The sequence below is a fragment of the Rhinatrema bivittatum genome, chromosome 4 (assembly GCF_901001135.1).
Source record: "Rhinatrema bivittatum chromosome 4, aRhiBiv1.1, whole genome shotgun sequence".
Lineage (NCBI taxonomy): Eukaryota > Metazoa > Chordata > Amphibia > Gymnophiona > Rhinatrematidae > Rhinatrema > Rhinatrema bivittatum.
In genome coordinates, this window is record NC_042618.1 from 239,523,992 (window position 1) to 239,549,759 (window position 25,768).

The 25,768-nt window shown below is 43.9% G+C and overlaps 1 protein-coding gene across 3 annotated transcripts in view; it reads right to left on the minus strand.

The window, feature by feature from the left end:
• DDX11 (DEAD/H-box helicase 11) overlaps positions 1–25,768 on the minus strand; it is a 427,300-nt gene that overhangs the window by 371,346 nt on the left and 30,186 nt on the right. For all 3 annotated transcript variants that reach the window (XM_029599951.1, XM_029599952.1, XM_029599950.1), the window contains exons 3-4: positions 25,328–25,576; positions 17,723–17,809 (exon numbers count right to left, since the gene is read on the minus strand). In XM_029599951.1, coding sequence (XP_029455811.1) covers positions 17,723–17,809; positions 25,328–25,576 — 336 coding nt within the window. The remainder of the gene's footprint in view (positions 1–17,722; positions 17,810–25,327; positions 25,577–25,768) is intronic.

The following is a 25,768-nucleotide window of genomic DNA, read 5'->3' on the forward strand; positions in this document are numbered from 1 at the left end:
AAAATGAAACTATCGTCTCTTTCACTCCATGTGGGAACCATATGATTTGTGATACTCCAAAACCAGTTGTGTACACACGCTTGGAGAGAAGACTGGCAAGAATTCTACATTTCAGGACACTGACTATAGGTAAAGTTTACTGAGAACTGTGCTAGTGGGTTTGGGAGGAGCTGGGGGGAAATAAAAGCAAAAAATAAAATCTGAGCAATTGTTCATCAGATGGCTAACCTTGGTTTGTAAAGGTATGACACTTTGATGTGTTAATACTGGTTTGTATGTTATTTTCTCAATAAACAGTAAATGGAAGGGCAAGAACGACTTCTCTCCAGCTCCTTGCTACCCATCTGTATTCCCAGAGCATCGTGGCTGCCCAGTTCTCTCCCCTCCCCCATGAGGGGCTGATGGCACTGAGTGACGCCGAAGCCAAACACCAAAGGGACGCACCTCTTTGGCGCGTTTTGAATTCAGACACAGAAGGTTTCTAAAGTCTGACTTCTTGTTCTAGATGCCCGCTTTATACCTTTTGTCATTATGGTTAAGCGGCGAAGTGAAATACACAAGTTTACTCAATTGCTTGCAGGTTTACCCGAGCAAGTTTTCTCAGTGAGGTCCTCACTGCAGGCACAGGAGTTGCCCTTAGTCTGACCCAATATGGCAACTTCTTAGTAGCGGATGGGCCGCTTGTGACTGAGGCATCTTTGAGCCCTGGGAATCACGATCCACCATCTGCACATAGCTCTCGGATGTTTCTAGATTCTGACCAACCAAGAATTGGATCAGTGGTGCAAGGAGGATATCCACGTATTGGAGTACAGTCGGGGGGAGTCATGATGCAGGCCTGGAAGATGTATGGCGGGCTGTTGTGCTGCTTGAAAGAACTGTGAGTAAAAACCTGGCTGATTTTTCTGTATTGGACAGTATCAAAGAACAGGCATCTAATCAACAATCTTCACTGTGCTGTCATGAAGAAAGGTTAAAAGTTCTGAAATCTAAGGACTTGGTTATTCGGAATTTTAAAAAAGCTAATATTTTAGAATGTACTAATATGCAAAGACGTATTGAGTTCTTGGAGAGCAGATTTACTTATTTAAATTTATGTCTTGAATTTTCCTCGTACATCTCTCATTGGTCCACAACAATTGTTAATTAAATATATGATGGAAATCTTGGGTAAGCAGATGAACATATTCCTAGTGTTCTTAAGGCTTATTATGTATCTAATCCTTTTAGGAATAATTTGATTGTTACTACTCCTGCTCAGACAAATTCTTTCAATTTAACTAGTTTCCTAGAACAGGCTACTGATTCAGTTGATCATACCACTCTCCTGATTTCTTGTTCCTCTGAGAGCAAGAAGAATTTAATTATGAGGTTTTTTGGTTGTTTTTTTTACTAATAAGGATGCTTTATGGGATAAAAAATCTGGATATTTCCTAATGTAAATCTTTTCTTCAATATAGAAATACTGTTATTAGTTTGGGAGGGGAATTTTTAATTCATTATCCTGCAAAATGTGTGATTAAAATTGATGGTAATAGGTTAATTTTTTTTTTTTTGCGCAAGATCAGCTTAAGACATTATTAGATAGTAGAACAGCATAGAATCCTTCCTCCACTCCAGAGCCTAGTTAATTTAGCAGTTGCGTTGATTATATTTAATACATCAGACATATTCTAATTGTTTCTTCTGTTTGTTGAGTTTGCTCTAATGTCCTTGGGTCCCTTTTGTGGATTTATATAAGGGTTACTATTGTTTTATATTTTTGTTTCTTTAAGTTGTACAATTTTCTTTAATTCCTTTTTTTCTGCAAGCTGTATTTTGCTTGTTTGTGTACAATTTGAAATATATTTAAAAAGAGTATAAAAAAAGTAAATAGAAAAAATAATGTTGACCCCTCCCCCCAATCCAAACACCCCCTCCAGTGGCAGCCTCCCCTAACATACAACATATATCCTGGCAATTTAATGGACGGACAGCCCCCCCCCCCCCCCCCACACACACACACCTTTTCACACAAAATGTTTCCTGGTAGTCTAATGGACTCCACCCGCCTCTCCTTACTTTCAAATGTTACCCTCATGGGGGTCCAGAGTGCACCTTAGACCCAGCGGCTGCAGTTCCATTTTGAAAAATGGCTTCTGCCCAGGCCCAGAACCTAGGGGGTGCTCAAGACTCCCACTAGACCACCAAGGTATTTTTTTAAGGTAAGAAGAGGTCCGTGGAATATGTTCTGTGAAAGGAGATGAGGGTGGAGGCGTCCATTAGACTACCAAGGAATATGTTGTATGTTGAGAAGGGAAGTCAACTTTTGACAAAAGTGAGGGTTTTGGGAAGGGGGGGATAGGGTGTCGCCATGCGACTATTAGATTTTTTTTTTTTTAAATCTTTTTTACCTGCTGGGCCGCCTCTACAGGTAGTGGTGGATGAGTGGGCTGAGGTCTGCCTGGGGGAGGGGGATTCCAAGTCATGTGGCCCTTTAAGATGATGGCGGCCCTGGGTGAAAAGGACTACCATCATGCCTTTTTGCCCATTTTTATTTATTTATTTAAAACTTTTTCTATACCGTAGTTAAGGTGGGTACCGTCACAACGGTTTACAGTAAGGCACAAAAGTAATGCTATTAACCTCTATCAGTTTACACAGGTGCCATAATTTTACGTTCTCTCTACTTAATCCCCTGCTTCTTTTCTATGATCCAAGTTGTATCACTCCCTTGTTTTATTGTAACTGCATTCCTTAGCCTTCTCTTGTTAATGCTTTATTACTACTATTATTATTATTATTATAATTAGGATCAATGTTATTTTTTACCTTTTTTGTTACCTATCCACTTGTTAATTGTAAACCGACATGATGCGACATTTATCGCAAATGCCGGTATAGAAAAGCTTAAAATAAATAAATAAATAAATAAATAAATAATGTTCGGTAACATAGTTTTAATCAATGTTAGTTGTTAAATGAGTGTGAACACTATCATGTCCCATTCGATTCTATAGCAGTTTTGAGTCAAGGACTCATTCTATATTTTTACTTGAGAAAAAACATCACAGGGAAGCCGCCATGATATTTTATTTATTTATTTATTTAGGGTTTTTGTTTATATACCATCATTCCGAGTGAGAATCACCTAATCACAATGGTGTATAATGTATAAAATAATAACAATACAACAAACGGAAAAAGGTTATATAAACTAGATAACAATAGGGATGTATTGAAGGATAAAGGGAGCTATATTAAAGAGAAGCAGAGAAGGCACTGTTGAAGAGCCAGGTTTTTAGATCTTGCTTGAATTTCTTGGTGTCAGTAGAAGTTCAAAGATGTTCTGGTAATGAGTTCCAGAGAGTGGGGCTAGCAATTGATATAGCTCTGTCTCTTGTATGTTTTACCAAGGAGGGCCCAAATATCACAGGAATGACTCCCCTGCGATATTTCCTTCCACCACCACCAAACCCCACTCCCACTCCCACATGGGATAAAATATCGCAGCATAACATAACATATTTATTTTATTTATTTATTTAACAATTTTTATATACCGACATTCGTTTGGAAAACATCACATCGGTTTCCATAGAACAAAAAATAGCCAACAGGGCTTTACATAGAAACTGAATAAAGTAACTAGAGAGGGGGGGGGGGGGGGGGGAGAGGGGGGGGGGGGTAAGGGGTGTAAAAGGAAAATATTGGGAGAACTGGGAAGGAGGGGTAGAGGGATAAGGGAAACCAAGGATATGCTGTACAAGTAAATTCAAGGTAAAAAACATAAATATTAATTATAGCTTATGTACAATAGTAATACAGTGGGAGGAGTTAAGAGAGGGGGTTTAAGAAGGGACCTTAGGGCGGGGCGGAAAGGAGCAGGGGAGAAAAGGAAGGGTGGCTCAAGGAGAGGTGGCTCAAGTATAGGTTCGTGTGAACAACCAAGTCTTGAGGTTCTGTCGGAATTTCTTAGGGCACGATTCAAGGCGTAGGTGGGTGGGCATAGCATTCCATAAGGAGGGACCAGCTAGGGATATGGCACGTTGTTTAGTGGCTGTAAGGTGAAAGAGTTTGGGAGAGGGTGTGTGAATATTAGCTGTGTAGGGGGTTCTGGTAGGTCTGGAAGAGGAACAAAGGTGTAGACTGTCTGGAAACCAGAGCATTTCAGGATTGTGCATGGCTTTATGGATGAGGGTAAGAGTTTTGAATTGAATTCTGGCTGCGATGGGGAGCCAGTGGAGTTGTTTGAGAATGGGTGTGATATGTTCTTTTCTGCGGGTGCCTGTAAGTACTCGTGCAGCTGCATTTTGAAGCAGCTGTAGGGGGGCAATGCTGTTCTTGGGAAGTCCTAGGAGTAGGGAGTTTGAATAATCAATTTTGGATAATATTAAGGCTTGCAGGGCAGTTCTAAAGTCATGGAAGTGCAGCAAAGGTTTAAGTTTTTTGAGGGTGTGTAATTTGTAGTAACAATCCTTAATGGTAGAGGAGATAAATTTCTGTAGGCAGAATTGAGGGTCAAGTGTGACTCCTAGGTCTCTTACTGATTGCGAGAGGACAGGGGGAACAAGGGGAGAGTTGGGTGAGGGGGTAGGTAAGGTATTAAGGGGTTGCGGTGAAATGATCATTAGTTCAGTTTTGTTGGGGTTTAGGGCTAGGTTAAGTTGAGTAAGTAGACAGTTGATGGATGAGAGGGCACTGTCCCATCTTTTAAGGGCATTGGAGAAGGAGTCAGTGATGGGTATAAGAACCTGTACATCATCAGCGTAGACAAAGTGTGGAAGGTTAAGATTTGAGAGTAGTTGGCAGAGGGGGAGGAGGTATATATTAAAAAGTGTGGATGATAAGGATGAGCCTTGGGGTACGCCCCTTGTGATATCGATTGGCTCAGATTCATGGTTTTCTATTTTTACTTTGAATTGTCTATCACTTATGTATGATTTGAACCAGCGATATGGGGTACCAGAGATGCCTATATCAGCTATCCTGTCAAGTAGAATGGAGTGGTTAATAGTGTCGAAGGCTGCGGAGATGTCTAATAGGGCAAGTATGAATGAGTGACCTTTATCGAAGCCTCTGATGACAAGGTCGGTGAGTGAGAGAAGCAGTGTTTCGGTACTAAAGCGCTTTCTGAAGCCGTGTTGTGATGGGTAGAGTATCTGGTGCTGGTCTAGGTAGGTTGACAGTTGAGTGTTTACAGTTTTTTCAAGGACTTTAGCAATGAAGGGGAGGTTGGAAATAGGTCGGTAGTTGGATAAGTCAGCAGGGTCAAGTTTTGGTTTCTTAAGGATCGGTTTTACTATGGCTGATTTGAGCTGAGTGGGCACAACTCCAGTGGATAAGGAGGTGTTGATGATATCAGCCAGCGGTTGGGAAATGTTTTCTGGGATTGTTAGCAGCATTTTGGATGGAATCATGTCGGAGGGGTGAGTAGCGGGTCGCATTTTCTTAAGTATGGAAAAGATTTCAGAGGAGGACGTGCTTTCGAAAGTGTCCATTTTGTAGTCAATGATTTTGGGGGTGAATTTGGTAGGAGAGTGGGTAGGGGGAAAGTGAGAGGCAATGGTGGCAACTTTATTATGGAAATATTGGGCGAGCTGGTTGCATTTTGTGCTAGGGTCTTCGCATGGAGGTGTCTTGGGAGATGTCATGGTAAGATTAGAGATAATAGAGAAAAGGGCTCTCGGATTGAATTGAAAGTTGTGAATTTTAATGGCATAGTGGTCGCGTTTAGCTTTAAGAGTGTTAGATCTGTAGTCATGCAGTAAGGTTTTGTATTTGGCAAGATGCTTAGTGGACGGATCTTTACGCCATATTTTTTCTTGAGTTCTGAGATTGTGTTTTTGGAGTTTTAGTTCAGGGGTGTACCAAGGTTGCTTAGTTTTGGTGGGGGGTAGGATCTCTTTTGTTATTAGAGGGCAAAGTTCGTTGGCTGTGTCTTTAGTGATGTGGTTCCATGAGGTGATGGCCGTTTGGGAGTCAGAGAGGTCAAGCTTTTTAAGGTTATCAGTAAGGGTGTCAATAAGGTCATCTCTGGGACAAGCTCGCCTAAATTGTATAGTGGTTTTTGAGTTAGACTGCTTAGGGGTATTTTTGATGGTGCAGGAGGTTTTAATGAGAAAGTGGTCCTACCAGGGAACAGGGGTGTAGGTGGTACATTGTGGTATGAGGAGGGAGTTCATGAAGATAAGATCGAGGGAGTGGCCGGCTATGTGTGTGGGACTAGTTATGATTTGATGGAGGTCCATGGCATTAAGAGATGATAGGAGGGTTTCGCAGCTGTGAGAAAGGGGGAGTGAGTCAATATGGAGGTTGAAGTCTCCAAGGATTATGGCAGGTATGTCTCTGGTGATATTTGCAGCAATGCATTCAATGATGGGAGAGATGTCAGCGTCTAAGACGCCGGGTGGTGTGTATATAAGGCATATTTGAAGGATAGGGGACTTGAATAGGCCCACTTCGTATTTGGAAGGGAGAGAGACTGGGATTTGTTTAAGCTTAAGGTGTTTCTTTGCAGCAAGAAGTAGTCCCCCACCTCTTTTTTTAGGTCTGGGAATGGAGTGGATGTCATATTCAGTATTAGGAAGTTGATTGATAAGAACAGAGTCGGTGTCCTTTAACCATGTCTCTGTGATAGTGCAGAGATCTGGTTTTTCATCAAGGAGCAGATCATTTAGGATGATGGTTTTTTTGGTTAGGGATTGGGAGTTGATCAAAAGCATGGCAATGGTTGAAATGCCCAGGAATTGGGTGAAAGGAGTGAGCATGATTGGGAGGAGGGAGTTGTAATGACGATGTGATTGGTGGGGTGCTGAGTTTCTGTGGAAGTTATATCGGAGTTTGTAAATGGGAAAGGTGGCCATTGTGGAGGGATAGTGGGAGTAGTGCCCAACAGGGGTGTTGAGTTGGGAAGCACTTTAATCTGGCCTAGTATGCTGCACTGTTCCACAATGAGCCTTAAATTGCAATAGCTTGTATTGAGTTACAATGGAGGGGTGAAAAGGGGGTCCTGGACCGAGGACTAGAAAAGGCAGAGAGCCAATTGTGAAGAGGAGGGCAGGGAAGAAGGGTCTAAGGCAGGCTTACACAATTTGTATGGTATCAAGCAAAGACATTAGGTAAATAGGTGAAAAGTTTTGTAAGTGAGACTCTAAAGACTGAGAGAGTGCAAGAGTCCAGGGTAAACCCTCAGGGGCTGCACGAAGGAGCGCGACAAAGGGGCTTTGTTGCGCTCCTTCGGCGCGCGGCGCCTGTCGCAGCTGGGCTTTAGAGCCCGGAGGAGGAGTCCTGATTGGCTGCGAAGAAGCGGTCCCCGGATAGGCTGGCTTGCTTGGAGCGGGCGGAGCTCTGCGGCAGGACGGCGGAGGCTTCGGGCATGCAGCGGAGGGAGCCTCGTGGTCGGCCGGGCGGACCCGCTGGGGTAAGTGAAAAGGTTTAGGCCTTACCCCGGTGGGTTCCTTGCGCCGATCGCGCAGGCCTACACCCTCCCCTGGACGGCAGGTCGACGGAAAGGATGCGGCGCCGGTCGCAGCTGGGCTTTAGAGCCCGGAGGAGGAGTCCTGATTGGCTGCGAAGGAGCGGTCCCCGGATAGGCTGGCTTGCTCGGAGCGGGCGGAGCTCTGCGGCAGGACGGCGGAGGCTTCGGGCATGCAGCGGAGGGAGCCTCGTGGTCAGCCGGGCGGACCCGCTGGGGTAAGTGAAAAGGTTTAGGCCTTACCCCGGTGGGTTCCTTGTGCCGATCGCGCAGGCCTACACCCTCCCCTGGACGGCAGGTCGACGGAAAGGATGCGGCGCCGGTCGCAGCTGGGCTTTAGAGCCCGGAGGAGGAGTCCTGATTGGCTGCGAAGGAGCGGTCCCCGCTAATCTAATCTAATCCATCTAATCTGCCCAGCAATTTGCTTATAGTAATAAATGCCACTCCATGCAAATTACCAACTGCAGAAATGTTACACCATCACTTTCAAGTCTTCAGGGATCCGCAGTGTTTGTTCCATACCCTTTTGAATTCATTAACTATTTTCATTTTCACCACCTCTTCTGGGAGGACATTCCAGGCATCTACCAAACTCTCCATGAAGAAATATTTTCTGATATTAAAGTTTGTGCATCATTAATTCCTGTCAGGTATCTGAAAGTCTGTTAATATCTCCCCTGCACCTCCTCTCCTCCAAGATATACATATTTAGATCCCTCAGCCTCCCCACATAGATCTTCTGAAACAGACCTCCACACCATTTTGGTCGCCTTCCTCTGCACAGTTTCCATCCTCTCTCTATCCTTTTTGAGATACGGTCTCCAGAAATGAACACAGTACTCCAGGTGAGGCTTCACCAAGGAGCTGTATAATGGCACTATTACTTCCCTTTTCCTTCTAGATAACTTCTCTCTATGCAGCCCAGCAACTTTCTGGCTTTAGCTACCACTTTGTCACATTATTTCAGTACCTTCAGACTCCTTCAGTCACCCCAAGGTCCCTCTCCTGGTTCATGCACGATAGACTTTTGCCCCATCACATACATCTCTTTTGGATTACTGTACCCCAGGTGCATGACTCTGCACTTCTTGCCACTGAATTGCAGCTGCCAACTCCTTGACCACTTTTCAAGTTTTCTTAAATCACTTTTAATTCTCTCTACTCCTTCAGGCACGTCTACTCTATTGCAGATTTCAGTATCACCTGCAAAAGGCAAACTTTTCTTTCAACCCCCTCCGCAATGCTGCTCACAAATATACTGAACAGAACTGCCCCATCATAGCAATTTCCATTTACCATTATAGTCAACCAGTTAATAATCCACACCACCAATCTTGGCGCCCACATCCAAGCTTCTCATTTTATTCACGAGCCTCCTATGTGGAACCGTACGGAAAGCTTTACTGAAATCCAAGTATATCACATCGAGTGCTCTTCCTTAATCCAGTTCTCTCGTCACCAATCAAAAAAGTCAATCAGATTTGTCTGACAGGACCTTCCCCTGGTGAATCCATGTTGCCTCAGGTCCACCAACCTACCAGATTGTAAATAGTTCACTATCCTTTCCTTCGTCTCCATTAATTTCCCCACAACCGAGGTGAGACTAACCGGCCTATAGGTTCGACTCCTCTCTGCTACCACTCTTGTGAAACGGGACCATAACCACTCTTCTCCAATAACGTGACACCACTCCTATCTCCAGGGTTCTATTGAACAGGTCTTTCAGCGGACCTGCCAGCATAGTAAATGTCCTTCTAAAATTGATGCCAAATACGTTTAGGGGAAACAAAAGGTAAATGTCCTGTGCTGATGATAGGAAAACTAGTTCTTACCTACTAATTTTCATTCTTTTAGTCCCACGGATCAATCTAGACGAGTTGGTTTTTCTCCCCAACCAGCAGATGGAGACAGAGAACAAAAGCTTTACTATATAAAATAAATCCAAACAAACGAACAATATAAACTATGCCCTCCACCCTTCAAAGAGCAGGGAAACAAAAAACACAAAACTGAAAAACACTCTGGCAGCTAGAGTAGCCCGAACAGCCAAGAAATCTGACAAATGTACACAGAATAGAGTAGTCTTCAAATATACACAGGGAGGGACTCTGAACTAATCTGTGGGACTAAAGGAACAAAAATTAACAGGTAAGAACCAATTTTCCTTTCCTCTTTGTCCAGATCAGTTCATAGAAGTGGGATGTACCCAATCTCCCCCAAACTGGGTGGGAATTTGAAAGACCTACTCATAACACTCTTTCACCAAAAGTTGCTGAGTCCAGAGCTCAAACATCTAGCCTGTTATGTCTGGCAAAAGTATGCAGTGAAGATCACACTGCTACCCGATAGATCTCAGGTATGTAGACCAACTGACATTCTGCCCAGGATGTAGCCTGCACCCTAGCAGAATGTGCCCAAAGACTAAAAGGGACTGGCCATCCCTTGCCTATGTAAGCCAATGTAATTGCACCCTTTAACCAGCAGGAAATTGTTGCATTCGACATCTTTCCCCTCAAACAGCACAAACAGATGATGTGTTTTCTGAAAGGCATTAGGAACCCTTAGATAGCGCAGAAGGTACCACCGTATATCCAAATGCAGTTCCTGGTCTGAAGGATTCAACGAGGCAGAACTTCCAAACCCCAGTAAATCCACTGATTGGCTCAAATGAAAAGTGGAGACCACTTTCGGAAGAAAGGAAGAAACCATGCAAAGAGATACCCCTGTATCCATTAACTGAAGGAAAGGATCCCTACATGACAACATCTGTAGTTCCGAATAGGGCTGTGCATTTGTTTCAAAGTTACACGCATAACTCCCGGACTTTATAGTAAATGCGTAAAAAAATGAATAGTGTACGTATAACTTAAGCTATGAAAGATACACACATACTATTCATTATGCATGTTTTAAAAAGTCTGGAAGTTAAGCACGTAACGCCGAAACAAATATACATCCCTAGTTCCGAAATCCATCTCATCAAACAAACAGCCACCAAAAAAAAGTCTTTAAAGTGAGATCTTTCAAAGATGATTTCCTCATAAGCTCAAAAGGCACTTTATAGAGCACTCAGAAAACCAAATTAAGGTTCCAACAAGGACAAACTCTCCTGACCCAAGTGTTTCACTCCCTTAGAAAAACGAAGTATGTCTGGGTGAGAAGCTAAAGAACAATGTACCTTTCTTCTGTAACAGGCCAACGCCACCACCTGTGCCCTAAGGGAACAGAAAGTTAAGCCCTCAAACCGCTTTGTAAGAAAGAGAGGATCTGTGGGACCAATACCCGAGACAGAGAAACCCTCTGCTCAAGACACCATTCCTCAAAATTTTCCACACGCGTACGTACACCAAAGGCACTGAAGCCCTCTTTGCCTGAAGAAAAATAGTAAACACCTCCTCTGAATATCCTTTTAATCTCAACTGCCTCTGATTAAAAGCCAGGCTGCAAGACAGAAGAGATCCACCTGTTCCAAGCAAATTGGACCTTGACTAAGTCAACCAGGAAGATGTCCCAGCCTCAACTGCCTATCCAACACAAAGTTCACAAAGTTCACCAAATCCACAAACCATGGGTGTCAAGGCTTCTCTGGTGTCACCAGGATCATTTTTCCGTGATGAGCTTCAATACATCACAGAACCCTGCCTATTAGTGGCCACAGAAGAAACATGTACTACAGTATCCCCCATGGCCATGGCTGAGAGAGAGCATTGAGACCCTCCACTCCTAATTCTCTTCTGCAACTGAAGAATCGCCAAGCCTTGGCATTGCTTCTTGACGCCATGAGAACCACTTGAAGAATTCCCCATCTTGATTGAATAAGAACCAGCATCCCGCCTGACAACCCCCATTCTCCGAGGTCCAACATGTGCTTGCTGAGAAAATCCACCTGCACACTCTTCATCCCTGCCATATATAATGCTGTAATGATCAGAAGATGAGTCTCCTCCCAGCGAAACAAATCCTGAGCCTCCAGGGTCATTGTCTGGCTCTTTGTGCCCCCTGACAGTTGATGTATGCCACTGCTGTCTCTTTGGTAGAAAGGAACTATACTGCTCGACTGCAAATCAACGGAAGAAAAGTAAGTAGTGCCAACCATATGGCTCTGGTCTTGAGATGGTTGATAGATCAGGATACTTCCATCGATGACCAGCATCCTTGCACTGCTTGCTCCTGACATATGGCTCCCAAACCAGTCAGATAGGCATCTGTTGTTGCCTTAACACAGTCCAGAATGTCCAGGCCAACTCCTCTTTCTAAACTTGCCTGAAAAAGCCACCAAGACAGACACGACCTTGCATCCCCAAACAGGGGCAGATAGCACTCGAAATTCTACGACTGAGGATTCCAGTGCGACAGCAGTGCCCCCTGAAGGAGACGCATATGAGCAAAAGCCCAGGGCATGAGATCCAGAATAGAAGCCATTGAATCCAGGACCTGTAAGTAATCCCAGACCTGGGGTTCCAAAGACGCATCAACAAACTTGATGCTGTAATTTCACTATCCTTTACACAGTGAGGAACACCTTGCCTGCTTTGGTCTCAAAACATGCCCCCAGGTATTCCAAGGTTTGCGAAGGAACCAAGTGGCTCTTTGCCAAATTTACAACCCAGCCCAGGGTCTGTAACCGTTGCATCACCCTCTGGTAATAAAGCTCCCATGACTTTGCCAGAATAAGCCAATTGCCAAGATACTGGTGGACCAGAGCAGCTTATCTGCAGGGAGCCACTGCTACAACCACCCTCACCTTGTTAAATGTGTGTGGTGCCATTGCGAAACCAAAAGGAACAGACAAGAACTGAAAATGCTCTCCCAGTGCTCCAACTGGAGGAATATTTGGTGCTACTTTCAGATGGGAATGTGTACATAAGCCTCTGTGAGGTCAAGAGACATCAGGAACTGACTGCTGCAATAACCAAGATCATCCATCCAGAAATGGGGAACCTGCAGCGCTGCATTCACCTTCTTTAAATCCAAGATAGGACGAAAAGTTCCCTCCTTCTTTGGAACCACAAAGTAGATGGAGTACCTGCTCCGTTCCTGTTCCCCTTGAGGAACAAGAACTATGGCCCCTAGTTGCCAGAGCTGCTCTAGCATGGATTGGATCGCAGCAATTTTGCAGCAGGACCATAATTTGCATGTACAGTACGGAAAACCTTCATGGGTTTTCCGTACTGTACATGCAAATTCTAAGGCGTAGCCATCTCTTATGCTGAGCGGACCCATTGGTCCAATGTTATCTTAGCCCACTTCTCGTAAAAAAGTGCTAAGTGCCTTCCGATGCTCACAACTGAAGAGTGGCAAAGTGCATTTCATTGCAAACTCTTAGGGCCCCCACTGCTGGTACCAGAGCCATCTCGGGTGACTTTCCGGTTCCTCAAAAGAACTACGGCTATTAGAGTTCTGTTGTTGCGATGAGGCTCCTTTACCTGGCCGGTGGTATCTTCTGGCCTCTCTGGGATTCCCCCCAGGTGCTTTACCAGTTGCTCCAAGACTTCACCAAACAACAGTTTGCCCTTAAATAGAAAACTGCCGAGCTATGATGCAGACCAAACATCAGCTGCTCAATTCCACAAAGGAATCCACTGGCAGAGACATCATCATATTCCTAGTCGACTTACGAAGCAAATCATATAAAGCATCTGCAATAAAAGCTAATCTGCACTTCCCTAGCTGTGACTATGAGCCACACACTGCCCTCCCAGGACTGGACTCACCTTGTTAGTGCTTTCCCTGCCTCCAAGCAACCGCAGCCCTGATATAGTAACTGCCAAAAGAAATGATCACCCTTCAATTTATTTTAAAGCAACAGCTAAACCAAACTGAAATAACAGAGAAAAAAATATATACTTCCTAGAGGCTGCCTGTTCAGAAAAAAGGGAGAGGGGGGCAGATCACACTGAGCCAGATCACTAGCTGCCCAATATATTCCAAGGCACCAGGGCAGAAGCTGTCCAAGGGTCACTGATCCCCCACTAGTCCCTACTCTACCAGGGGGATGGTGCTTAAACAGGACTTAATAACCCCTGGGAGCAATTTGGCTTTCTCAATATCTCTCTAATCAGACTGCAGGATTTTCAGCCTCAACCATTTGCTAGAGTCAGAGAATACTGAATGTCTGCAGGTGGCAAGCAGGCTTAAGTACCACAGTACTGCAAAGCTTTTGTTCCTTGTCTCCATCTGCTGGTTGGGTAGAAAAAAAATCACTCATCTGGACTTTTCTAGGGATGAAGAGGAACATCACTACTCAGTGTGTGTTCCCTCTGTTTACATTCCTGTAGCATGGCTACACAATGCCCTTAGCGGTGATGGAGAGGGATTTGAAGCATGAGTTGCATTCAACTATTTCTTTACATGAAAGTCACAGAGAAGAGAAGAGAAATTCATTTAATGGAATGCTTTGTCTAGACTGGAAGGTGATTATTTAAGCTTCAGAAAACCTGCTGAAAAAACCTTGGTTTTAGTTATAGACAGGTTTATTTTATGTTTCTATATAGTCTTAATTTAAGTAATGAAGAAATACTTTTATGAAGTGCTTAAAGTTTTAGAAACGAGGGACCATTCTCAAACTAATTTAGGATATTGAGAAATTACTACTTACCTATAATTGCCTTTTCTTTAGTATAGACAGGTGGAACCAGAACAAGTGGGTTATGCACTTCTACCAGTAGATGGAGACGGATCAAAGCTGACATCACAATATATATACCGATGCACTGACACAACAGGCCACCAGTATTATCTGCAAAAGCCAACTGTGGACAGACTAACAAAACTTAATTATTAACAGATAACCATTGCAGCACTCAGCCAACAGAAAAACACTGAGCTCAGACAAAGAAAACTAGTCTAAGGACTGGATTAACACTTACCAGTAACTCCTGGAGCATGCAGTCACACAGGACGACAATAGCACAACCCACTGGCAGCCAAGGGCGGGAAAGTAGATCCACCTGTCTATACTAAAGAAAAGGAAATTATCAGGTAAGTAATAAGTTCTCATTTCTTAGCGATTAGACAGGTGGATCCAGAACAAGTGGGATGTACCAAAGCTACTCCTGAACAGAGCGGGAGGCTGCTCGCAGTCCAGCCAAAACCGCACGTGCGAAGGCTGCATCTTCCCAGGCCTGCACATCCAGACAATAATACCTGGAAAACGTGTGTAAGGAGGACCACGTCAAAGCTCGGCAAATGTCAAAGGGAGACAACAATCTAACCTCTGCCCATGCTACTGCCTGAGCCATAGTGGAATGAGCCCTGACCTAACTAAGCAATGGCTGCTCAGCATCCACTTACATGGCAGTGATTACCTCTTTAATCCAGCGAGCTACTGTAACCCATGAAGCTGGCTTGCCCTGTTTACGTCCATCGTGGAGAACAAACAGACGATCCAACTTCCTGTGAGGTTTAGAAACCTTCAGATACTTCAAAATATGTCTCTTAACATCCAAGGCCGCAACAGGTTATATCCTTCCATCTCTCTTTCCCTGTCCAGAGACGGCAGGGAAATTGACTGATTCAAGTGAAAATCTAAAACCACTTTTGGCAAAAACAAAGGAACAGTATGCAGCTGTATTGCCCCCAGTCACTCAAAGTAACGGCTCCCAGCAAGATAAGGCCTGCAGTTCGGATTCTCTACTCGCCAAACAAATTGCCACAAGAAACACCATTTTTAAGGTCAGTAACCACAAGGAAAGAGCACACTTCGGTGAAAAGTATGGCTTGCCAAAAAATCCGCCGCCACCACCACCATAACCTTAGAAAAAGTTCTGGGCGCGGTGGCCAAACCAAAAGGTAGCGCTCGAAACCAATAATGGCACTCCAAAACCACGAAGCGCAGAAATCATTGACACTCTAGCCAGATGGGAATATGCAGGTATGCCGCGGACAAATCCAGGACTCAGAAACTCTCCCGATTGCACTGAGATTATCACTGATTGAAAGGTTTCCATGCGAAAAAAAATGAGTCACCCGCAAATGACAGTTGACCCCCTTGAGATCAAGGATGGGGCAAAAAGAGTCCTCCATCTTGGGCACAACAAAAAAAATGGAATATCGGCCCATATTTTCTTGAGACATGGGCACTGGGACCACAGCCCTCAGACTGAGGAATCTTGACAATGTACACTCTACTGCCTGCCTCTTCTACAGGGAGTTGCAGGGAGACACCATGAATACCTCCCGAGGAACATTGCGAAACTCCAGCTCATAATCACCTCTAGGATCCACTGGTCTGACATTTCAACCCACCTCCGATGAGAGAGAGGCAACCCCCTTTCTTTGGCTCAGACATGGATTCAGCCCCAGGAACTCCCAGCATCTTCAATGCTATGAAAGAACCACAACATAGTTCTTTCTATACGGCTCCAATCCCAAAGGAATTTCCCCATTCTCCAGGGAGTAAGGACCTGCTTCATCATCCGTGCCATCTGGATCCCCATCAAGAAGACTGGCAACTGATCTAGGTGTACTCCGACGCATAGCCACAGCACCAGGGGTGCAGGATTTCATCACCTACGACTCTGACCTGTTAAGATTGGTTGGGGCCAAGGACTGTGCCTGAAGAAAAGACTGCCATCCTTGAAAAAGTCCACCCAAGAAAAGGCAGAAGGATCCATGCCAAAACTAGGGGGTACTTATCCTGTACCTACTGAACTACTTTCCCTTGCTGACGAACCAGTTAGGGAAGCTCCGAAGTCAGGCAACCCTTCTAGCATCTCTTTACCTAGGCCCGCATCAGGCTGGGAAGAACTGGGCTTAGTAAAATCAGATCAAGGCAATTGCCCCTGAGCTTCCAAGTAGCGCTGACACAAGTTAGAGAGCACACCAGGCTGATATGCTAGACTATGAAAAGCTGCACAGAGGGTAAGGCACTTAGGTTTCTTCGCTATAGGCAACATCAGTCTGTCAGTATGCTATAACAGGCGACAGAGAAGTGTGCATCCAGCTGTACCCGCACTGCAAAAAACTAGGCATCTAAAATTTAGGTGTCCAAATTTTAGGCATGCAACCCTGTGCCTCTATGTGTGCCCAAAAACTGAGTTCCCACAAGACCACTCAGATTGTGTACGTAGGTAAGCACATGCGTATAAACGCTCAGGTAAGACGCCTCGTCACTGGATGCCCAACCAGGAACCCAGCTAAACATCCAACTAGGCACACAATCTGGACACACAACCAGATGCACTCGCACAAACTGACAGAACGGAAGACGGCAGCCTAGTGCGCAGGAAAAGCATGCGAAACGCTGCCACGGCCTACCACACAGCAAACAAGGAAAAACCTAAGAGCTGGGCCTAGCCAAAAACCTCAGCCCGCCAGGCTGCCCACTTATCCCAAGGGTCTCCGGAGGCAGGAACGAACGTCAGATCGGCGTGCTGAGAACAGAGACCAGAGGGAAGAGGAATCTCTAAAAATATCCCTTCTCTGTTTTTTAATTCTTTTTTACCTGAGCTCAGCCCATCCCGACTGAGTAAAGAGTCTGTCTCCAGCTGCGAGGGGAGAGGGCATATACCTTCACCGCTATGCTTGGTTTCCTGCACCTGCTTGCCTTTCAATTTGTTTTACAGCTAAGTACACGCCGGCTGAAAACCAGCTAACGGACCTAAGGCACTCATCTGAGGGAGGAATCCAATATATATCACCTCAGGAATTCTCAAGAGGGAGGGACCAAATGGTATCACCACAGGAGAGCAGAGCGAATTAATTTTCCTTCTTTTCTCCTTCTAAAAACTTTAAGCAATCTCCAGTAGGGAGATGCATGTCCACCATCTGATGGAGACAGAGAATACTGGCAGGCTAACAATGCAGGGGTATGTATATATCCCACGATGTCAACTTTGATCGTCTCCATTTGCTGGTAGAGATGCATAACCCACTTGTTCTGGATCCACCTATCTAAACGCTAAGAAATGGGTAATTTTTGTTGTTATTTTTACAAGTTATTGTTTGTTGGGGTTTTATGATGAGGTTCTGGTGTTGTATTGATATCGTATCTCTTTCATGATTGTCCGTTTAGTTTTTTTTGTTTTATGGTGGCTTTCTGTATATATATTGCCATTTTGGTAACTGTTTCCAGGAAACATGATATAAAATTATTAAATTCTACACACATCCAGAAAATAGTGATTAAGAGACTGTTTGATGGATTTTGCTTCAGGAAAATCCTAACCCAGTTTTCAGCAACCATATGCAGCAGGTGTGAAAAAACACCAATTCACTGAGGACTGATGAAGATTTATCATTCTCCTATACACTCAGCTCACTCACCTTTCTTTTAGATGTGTATCTCAGATGTACATTGTTCCTTATCTGTTCCAGTCGCTCTTCTCTTTTTTTCCTCTTGATCTGCTCTCCCTGTGAGGTAAAGAAACGGAAAAGGGAACAGTATCTCACTGCTCAAAGCCTGCAAGGGTCACCTGTACACTTGACAGCCCTGTGCTCAACTAGTATACAATTTAATTCTATTGTATCTGATCACTTCTATCTGTGTATATGTGTCCTCCCTAATAAGTCCAAGAGGATTCCAAAAGGGGTATTTTTTTTTTTTTGGGGGGGGGGGGTTCACGTGCATGTGCAAACACACCTGCTTGCAAGTGTCCTGGAATGTAGGCTCTGTGAATCTGTTTAATTTTTGAAACAAAAATCAAAACTAACCATCCATCAGTGCCCTTAACTCTTCAAAATCTATTGCTAAGTTGCAACTTGAAATACATCCACACTGCTAAATCTGCTAATATTTTAATACCAGACACGGTTTTGCTTTCTTAGTCTTATTTTGCCATCCCAATAACAAGATGGTAGTCATTTCTAACATCAAAGCTCATATATAACCCAACATCCAAGAATGATCAACTTTGGCACCTACTAACAGTAAGCATTACAGAGGTTCTGGAGAAAGAACTAAAAATCTTAAATATGAAGAAAACTGAAAAAAGAACTAAAATGGAATATCTGAGGGCTTGCTGGAGGGCTATTGATCATCGATGGACATTTGAGAGTTCTCACTGCAGGATTGCTCAAAGGATTACTCCAAACATACAGTATGGTACATTTATTCAAACACAAGGCTAGCCATAGAATCTCCACTGACTAAGAAACATTTAGAGGTCAATTTTCTTTTTTTTCGCAAATAATTTTTTTTGTATCCAGCTTAAATACACATAAAGCAGTGCTAACGTTGCACTACCTCAGACAAGGTTTACAAAATGAGAGATACAGTAAGTTTGAAATCAAAATACATTCTATCCCTCCCTCCCTCCCTCTCCCAATCAAATAGCTACCACATAAATCAATAGAATTACCCAGGGAATAACTAAAAAAGCATAAAAGCTGCATTATCCCATAGTTTAACATACAAACGAATTGGCATATCAAGATGTAAAAGCTAATACAACATACTGAGATATAGTAGACCAATAACTTCACAGAATCAAAAAATATATATGGTTAAGAAATTAACCTAACAGTGAAAGAATCTTGTAAAATGAACAAATCATCCATTCACTTGTGATATGTTTATCTGGCTCAGATTTCCAGGAAATATAATTACCCCAAACAGACTCGAAGCATGGCATACCTGATGTTTAATAGCAGTTAATTTACACATCCTACATATTTTTTCCAATCTCAGCAGAACCGCTCCAATTTTAGGAGCATTTATTTGTTTCCAGCAAAAGGCTATCTCACAGCGGGCTGTTAACAAACAGGGTCATTTATCATTTCGCATAAGGGCCCTAACACACACGATAAAAAACACATCACAAAATACGTATGCAAAATAAAAATTAGTATTCAAGTGAGAGGAGTTTGGGCGGAGTAAATGGAAATGAGGGTCTGGTAGTGTGGTGTGCAACAGAGTAGCGCACACTATCGCGGGATTTAACGCCAGAAATAACTACTTTTTTTTTTTTTTTTGCGGTTCAGTAAAAACGTATTTTATCACGGCCGATATTGCGGATCATGGATATTAACGCAGCGATTATCGCACATGATAAAAAGAGGAATGATAACACACACACCTACCAGGCCTTCCTGCCACAATAAAAACACCTGTTCTTACCTTGTCTAGTTTCCTAAAGCTATAATGTTTATGGCAAGTTTAATTATTGGGGGATACTGTATGCTTTGGGAGGCTCGTCGCAGATGACAACAAGCGGAGCAACAACAACCTCAAGAACAGGCAAGGCTAGTTCCAAGACCAACTAGGGAAGTCCCTGCACCACAGGCAGAGCCCAGGCCCTGCAGGGCTGGGGCCTAGGGCAGCGCTTGGCATACAGGCAGCCACGGCAGAGGAGATACAGGGAGCAAATCTTTCCTCCACGAACATCCTTGCTGGGCATGCCAGAGGACTATGTGGTTTACTGGTATCGCCTTGGCTCTCGGGCTATCCTGGAATTATATGAAGAAATTCAAGGGGATTTGGATCCAGTCACACTAAGGTCCCACGCTGTGCTTGGTCTCACCAAACTGTTGGCCACCCTGCATTTCATGGCGGCTCCTTCCAAATGACAGTAGGGGTCGTGGGGGAAACGTCCCAAACGACTATTTCCCCACTGTATGTACCAGGTCATCATAGCAGTCTCTGACCACATTAATCGCTACATAGAATTTCCTCGGGACAGGCAGGACTTAATGGACCTGGAGAGAGGCTTTTATGCCTTCGACATCTTTCCCAATGTTCTGAGAGCTATTAACCACACTTACTTGGCTGTCATTCCTCCCCGTGACAGGGAGAAGATGTACTGCAACAGAAAGCTCTTCCACTCCATCATCGAGCAAGTAGTCTGTGATGCTCGAATGCGCATCCTCGATGTGGTAGCTAGGTACACGTGAGCCGCGCATGATTCCTTTATACTTAGGCAATCAAGCCTCTTTGACAATTTTGAGGACAGCCTGTATGGTGACGGCTGGCTCATATGTAAGAGAGACACTTCTTTCTATATTCCATCTCTGGCTATGTGTTTGTGGAAACAGCTCACAAATGGGGAGTGGCTGGGGGGGGAGGAAAAGCATCGCTGCCATGACAAATGGCTTGTACAGTTACAACTGCTGGCCATTGGCCCAGTGCCTGGCTTTTACCCCCATGCTGCACAAGCCTGAAAATCTTGTGACAGCAAACAAAGCACCCGTCCTAAAGCTTAGTGCGTGAGCAGGCACTATACACTTTCAACGTGCTCATTTTCAAAATGAGCCTGTTCCTATCCACCCATTGGAAGCTATAATCTCATTGATTAATGACAAGCTTTAAGTATCCACACTGCTGGTACTGCCCGATCACGTGTGGCCAGTTAGTGATATGATATCCAGATTGTTGGTCACAGTTTGGCTTGACCCTCACACACCTCATCCAGAAGCAGTGTGCTGTGCATGTTGGTGGTATGGCATATTCCCTGTGTCAGGGCTCACAAATTGGTTTCTATGGAGAATATATTGCAGAGCCGGCAGGGACATTCGCAATCACACGATGAGGTACTGTTTTTGCAGCTAACACAGGTGTGGCAGCTCTTACATAGTGCTCCAAAGCTGGCAGCCTGCTGCACAACAGTAACCTTAGCTCGGTCGCGAGGGCCTGGCACGCAATTGTTGGAATATCCAGATGCGATTTACTAGTCCTGAAGAGCTGAGCTACTTTTGGCTACTGCTATCCTGCATCTATACTGGTCCAGAACAATATGACAGGCAGCATGGAGCCTACCATTAAAATCATCATCTACTAATAAGACTCATTCAGTCTCCAAAATTTTCTTCCCGTGTCATAATTATTAAAGAACATATCTATCCATATTGGTGAATGATCTGACCAGGTAATGGCTTTTGTATCTGGTTTGGAAACTCTATTAACCTACCTTTTATACACCAACAGGTAATCAATTCTTGAATAAGTGTTATGTGGAGCAGAATAAAAGGTGTAACTTCTGGAGGATGGGAATCTTATTCTCCACACATCAATTAAATTCCAATACTCCATCATGCATCTCAATTTGACACTATGTGTTTTAGATGAAGGAACCATTCTCCCTAAGATATCTAGGGCAAGTACTCAGGCTAAATTAAAATCCCCTTCGAGTATGAGGCTTCCATCCACATTGCCTTTAAGAACCTCCTGCAATTTATCAAAAAACTCCCCTTAATCTCTATTGGGAGAGTATACATTAACCCAGTGGTTCTCAACCTTTTTTTGGCCAGGACACACCTGACAGATGGTTCTCACATGTGTGACACACTGAACATGTGACCATCACGGGGCTAAATGTAAACATGCACTCTGCATCCACAGGAATCCCCTCAACCCCCAGCAATGTGTACAGAGCAGATCTAGGGCATTACCCTGTACAACTCGCCATACAAAAAAGATATTCTGGTTCTGATGACATCCCAGTAAAAGCAAAACAATCTCCTTTTACCAACAGGCAAAATAGCCTTCCTTATGAAAAGACAGTAATTTACCACTAATGCATATCCTATTGAGAAAACACAACAAATTAGATTGATACAAATGCCTACATGCTAGTAAAATGCCTCACCTCGGTCACACACACAGAACTGACCTTCACCAAGTACAGAAAAAACACAAATTATAAATATGGAGACAGAAACTGGAATGGAAAACCAAAAAAGCCACTCTGCATGCAGTGCGAACCTGGAGAAATGGAAAGAGAAATATAGCACCTAACAGACTCTCAGGATTTGCAATAATGCACCCAAACTAACCTGCACAAAGTTACACCTGTATTATGGAACACACTCAACAGTAACAACCCTACCTAAGAAATACAACTATTAAACCAAGCCCTAAACACTAATACATTTCCTATTGGGAAAACAGAATAAGCCAAGCTGCTATAGAGCCCCACACAGAAATAATTGTAAAGCTATACTAAAAATGTTACAAAACAGCTGCTGAACAGAATAATATCCAACAATTAAAAACTCATAAAAAGTATTAAAACATGTCCAAATATCAATAAATATTTCAAAACAGCAGACATCGCATAATACCCAATAATTAAAATGGCAGTCAATCAAGAAAAATAAACTTAAAAAGCCACCTTTACTTACCCTCTCCAGCAACTCTCCTACTCCTTTCCCTTCCAGGCCAATAGTACTCACCAGAAGCAGCAAGGGCTGCTGAAGCTCTGTCCTCACAGTCCTCTTCCTTAGCGCCCACAACCAGTCACCTCCCCCCCCCCCCCCCCCCCATTTAGACCCCACGACCAGTCTCGGTCTCTCTCTCACCCCAGTCATCTTCCTGACCAGTCTCTCTCTCTCACATACACACACTAATCATCTTCCTGACCAGTCTCTCTCTCACGCAGAGAAACACATCACCACCCTGACCAGTCTCTCTCTCAATCACACTCATGGTCTCTTATATACAAGCTCTCAATCACACACAAATGCTCTCGCACCCACAGACACAAGCTCTCACTCAGGCACCCATTCACACCCACAGACACAAGCTCTCACCCTGGCACCTATTCACACCAGCTCTCACCCAAGCACCCATTCACACCCACAGACACAAGCTCTCACTCTGGCACCCATTCATACCCACAAGCTCTCACCCAGGCATCCATTCACACCCACCCACACAAGCTCTCACCCAGGCATCCATTCACACACAGATGCACCAGCTCTCAGCCAGGCACTCATTCACACACAGATGCACCAGCTCTCAGCCAGGCACTCATTCAAACACAGACTCACCAGCTCTCAGCCAGGCACTCATTCAAACACAGACGCACCAGCTCTCAGCCAGGCACTCATTCACACACAGACGCACCAGCTCTCAGCCAGGCACCCATTCACACCCACACACACACCAGTTCTCAGCTAGGCACTCATTCACACACAGACGCACCAGCTCTCACCAAAAACTTCTTCCTTCACTGCAGGGATGGGCTCCAGTTCCGGCGCGGCTTTACTCCGGCGGGCCTTCTTTTTTCGCCACCACGGGAATGGGCTCCCGTGGTGGCCTCGGTCGGGGTCAGGTTTCCTCTTCGCTGCCACGGGCTGTGGCGGCCTTGCTTGGTCGGGATCGGGTTTCCTCTTCGCCGCCATGGGAATGGACTCCCATGGCGGCTTTGCTTCATCGGGGGTTGGGTTTCCTCTTCACCGCGTGGCCTTGCTTCGTCGGAGTTCAAAATCTTCTATTCCTCCCACCCCACCCCACGGCATTCTGATGCCTGCCTCACCGGCCAATCAAAGGCTTCCTCCCTTCTTCCTACTCCCACTGGTAGGGAGGAGGCTTCCAATTGGCCCGCAGGGGCTGGAAAAATGCAAAAGGAAAGTAGAACGGGGTAGTGGGACACCGGGTGACGCGACACACCTGCCGGTGTTTGGAGACACACAAGTGTGTCGCGACACACCGGTTGAGAAGCGCTGGTTTAGGCTATTTAGCAATATGCTGGTTAGAGATTCTACTATTATTTATTTATTTATTTTATTTGAAACTTTTTACATACCGGCATTAGTAAGCATACATCATACCGGTTCACATTGTAACTGAAAGGCTATTAGTGGATAATTTGTTGTCAACTGATTGTGATTGAACAGCTCCATTTAGTTCAATAAATATGGTTGAAAAAAAAAGAATGATAAACTAACTTTTTATATAATATTGTTTGTATTTGAGATAATAGCACTCCCTCATTTTTTACACGTATATATATATATATTCATTGGTTGGAACGTTTGTAATTAGTTTGGCCACAGTTTTATGGTTTTATATATATACATATATATATATATATACACACACACACACATTCTCACAGATTAAGGGAACCCTCAATATCAATATCACATCAAACACAAATCCAAATAAACATGTTTTATTGATGAGACCACATCATTAAAACCTATCTAGATAGAGAATACTATCTAGCTCAACCATTCATTACATTCATACCAACACATCACACACTAAAAACATCATCAAGTTTAATAATCAAAAACTCCTAATAACATGTGCAATATTATAGTATGTCTCACATAGTATATTAATACCCACAAAAGTGTAAACAATATTTTGTATAGTTTTATAATGTTTCTCAACAATGTAATCTAATTGAACATGTGTTCCAAAGTAGTTGCTGGATCACTGGAAAACAAACCAATGTTCGTCACCTAAAGGTCAAACCTTTTAATAAACTACCAATAACCAGTGTCCAAAACGATTCAGCATAGTCCACTGGACTCCTTCGGACACACACACACACACACACACGTGTGTATAAATATTACATATATCACTAGTAATAACAACTTGATATCTTGTATTTAATTTTCAGTAGTCCACCAAACAGTACAAAGTCCCTCTAAAGACAGTAGTACCATCATAGAGCCAACAGAAAAGGCATGTATCACCAACAAAATAAAAGCAATGCTCCAACCTGAAAACTGGCTTAACACATCCAAATTCCATTAATTTATAGGCAGGGTATACAGAGTCTTGGCCTTTCTCTGTCCTTGATACTACTGTTTCACTATCAATTTTATAACCAGCATACTATACTCTGAAACATGATAATGTTCATTATGGGATACACAGCAAAGTGCTTCTGAAACATTACAGTGACCAGCAGGGAGAAATTACATCAAATGCATGGAATAGGCAAAGGCAGTAGAAAACTGTTTTGGATGAAAGGGCCAAACAATGCAACCTCTGTAATTCCCACACCCCGTCTCGTGCCTGCCTGCCTCCTGCCAAAAGCTCCCAAGTTGCTAGGGCAAAAAGTTAGTCAGGCCATGGTCCCAGAGGCCCACCCCATTTCACTGCCTCCAGGAATGGGTTACTGGTAAATTTTACCAGTCAAAATCACCAGCTGCTGAAAGAGAACTGCAAAGTGAAAGTGGGAAAGTGTTGCTGACCTTCAGTCTGTCCACCATATCCCTCTCCACTTTCTTCTGGACAAACTGTGTGATCCAGTCTGGCTCCTCTTTGGAGTGCTGGGAGTCTACCACAGCTGTGCTGGATGACTGGAGAGTCTGATGCTGCATTTCAAAACCATTTTCTTTAGCATGGTCTAGTGCAAGAACCTGAGATTCTTCCTTTCTCTTCTTCTCCTCAAAGTCTCTGAGCCAGGAGAGGGCGCCACAGATGAGACTCAAGGACTTTCCCTGAAAGAAAATGAAACTTCAGCAGGTGTTTAATATCTTAGAAACAAACCATCTGTGGAAAGGGAACAGCCAAATGCAAATAACTTTTATTCCAAAGGACAGTATAAGAGGTATTCTCTGAGAATGAGAAATTACTACTTACCTGATAATTTCCTTTTCTTTAGACCAGACAGATTAATTCAGAACCAGTGG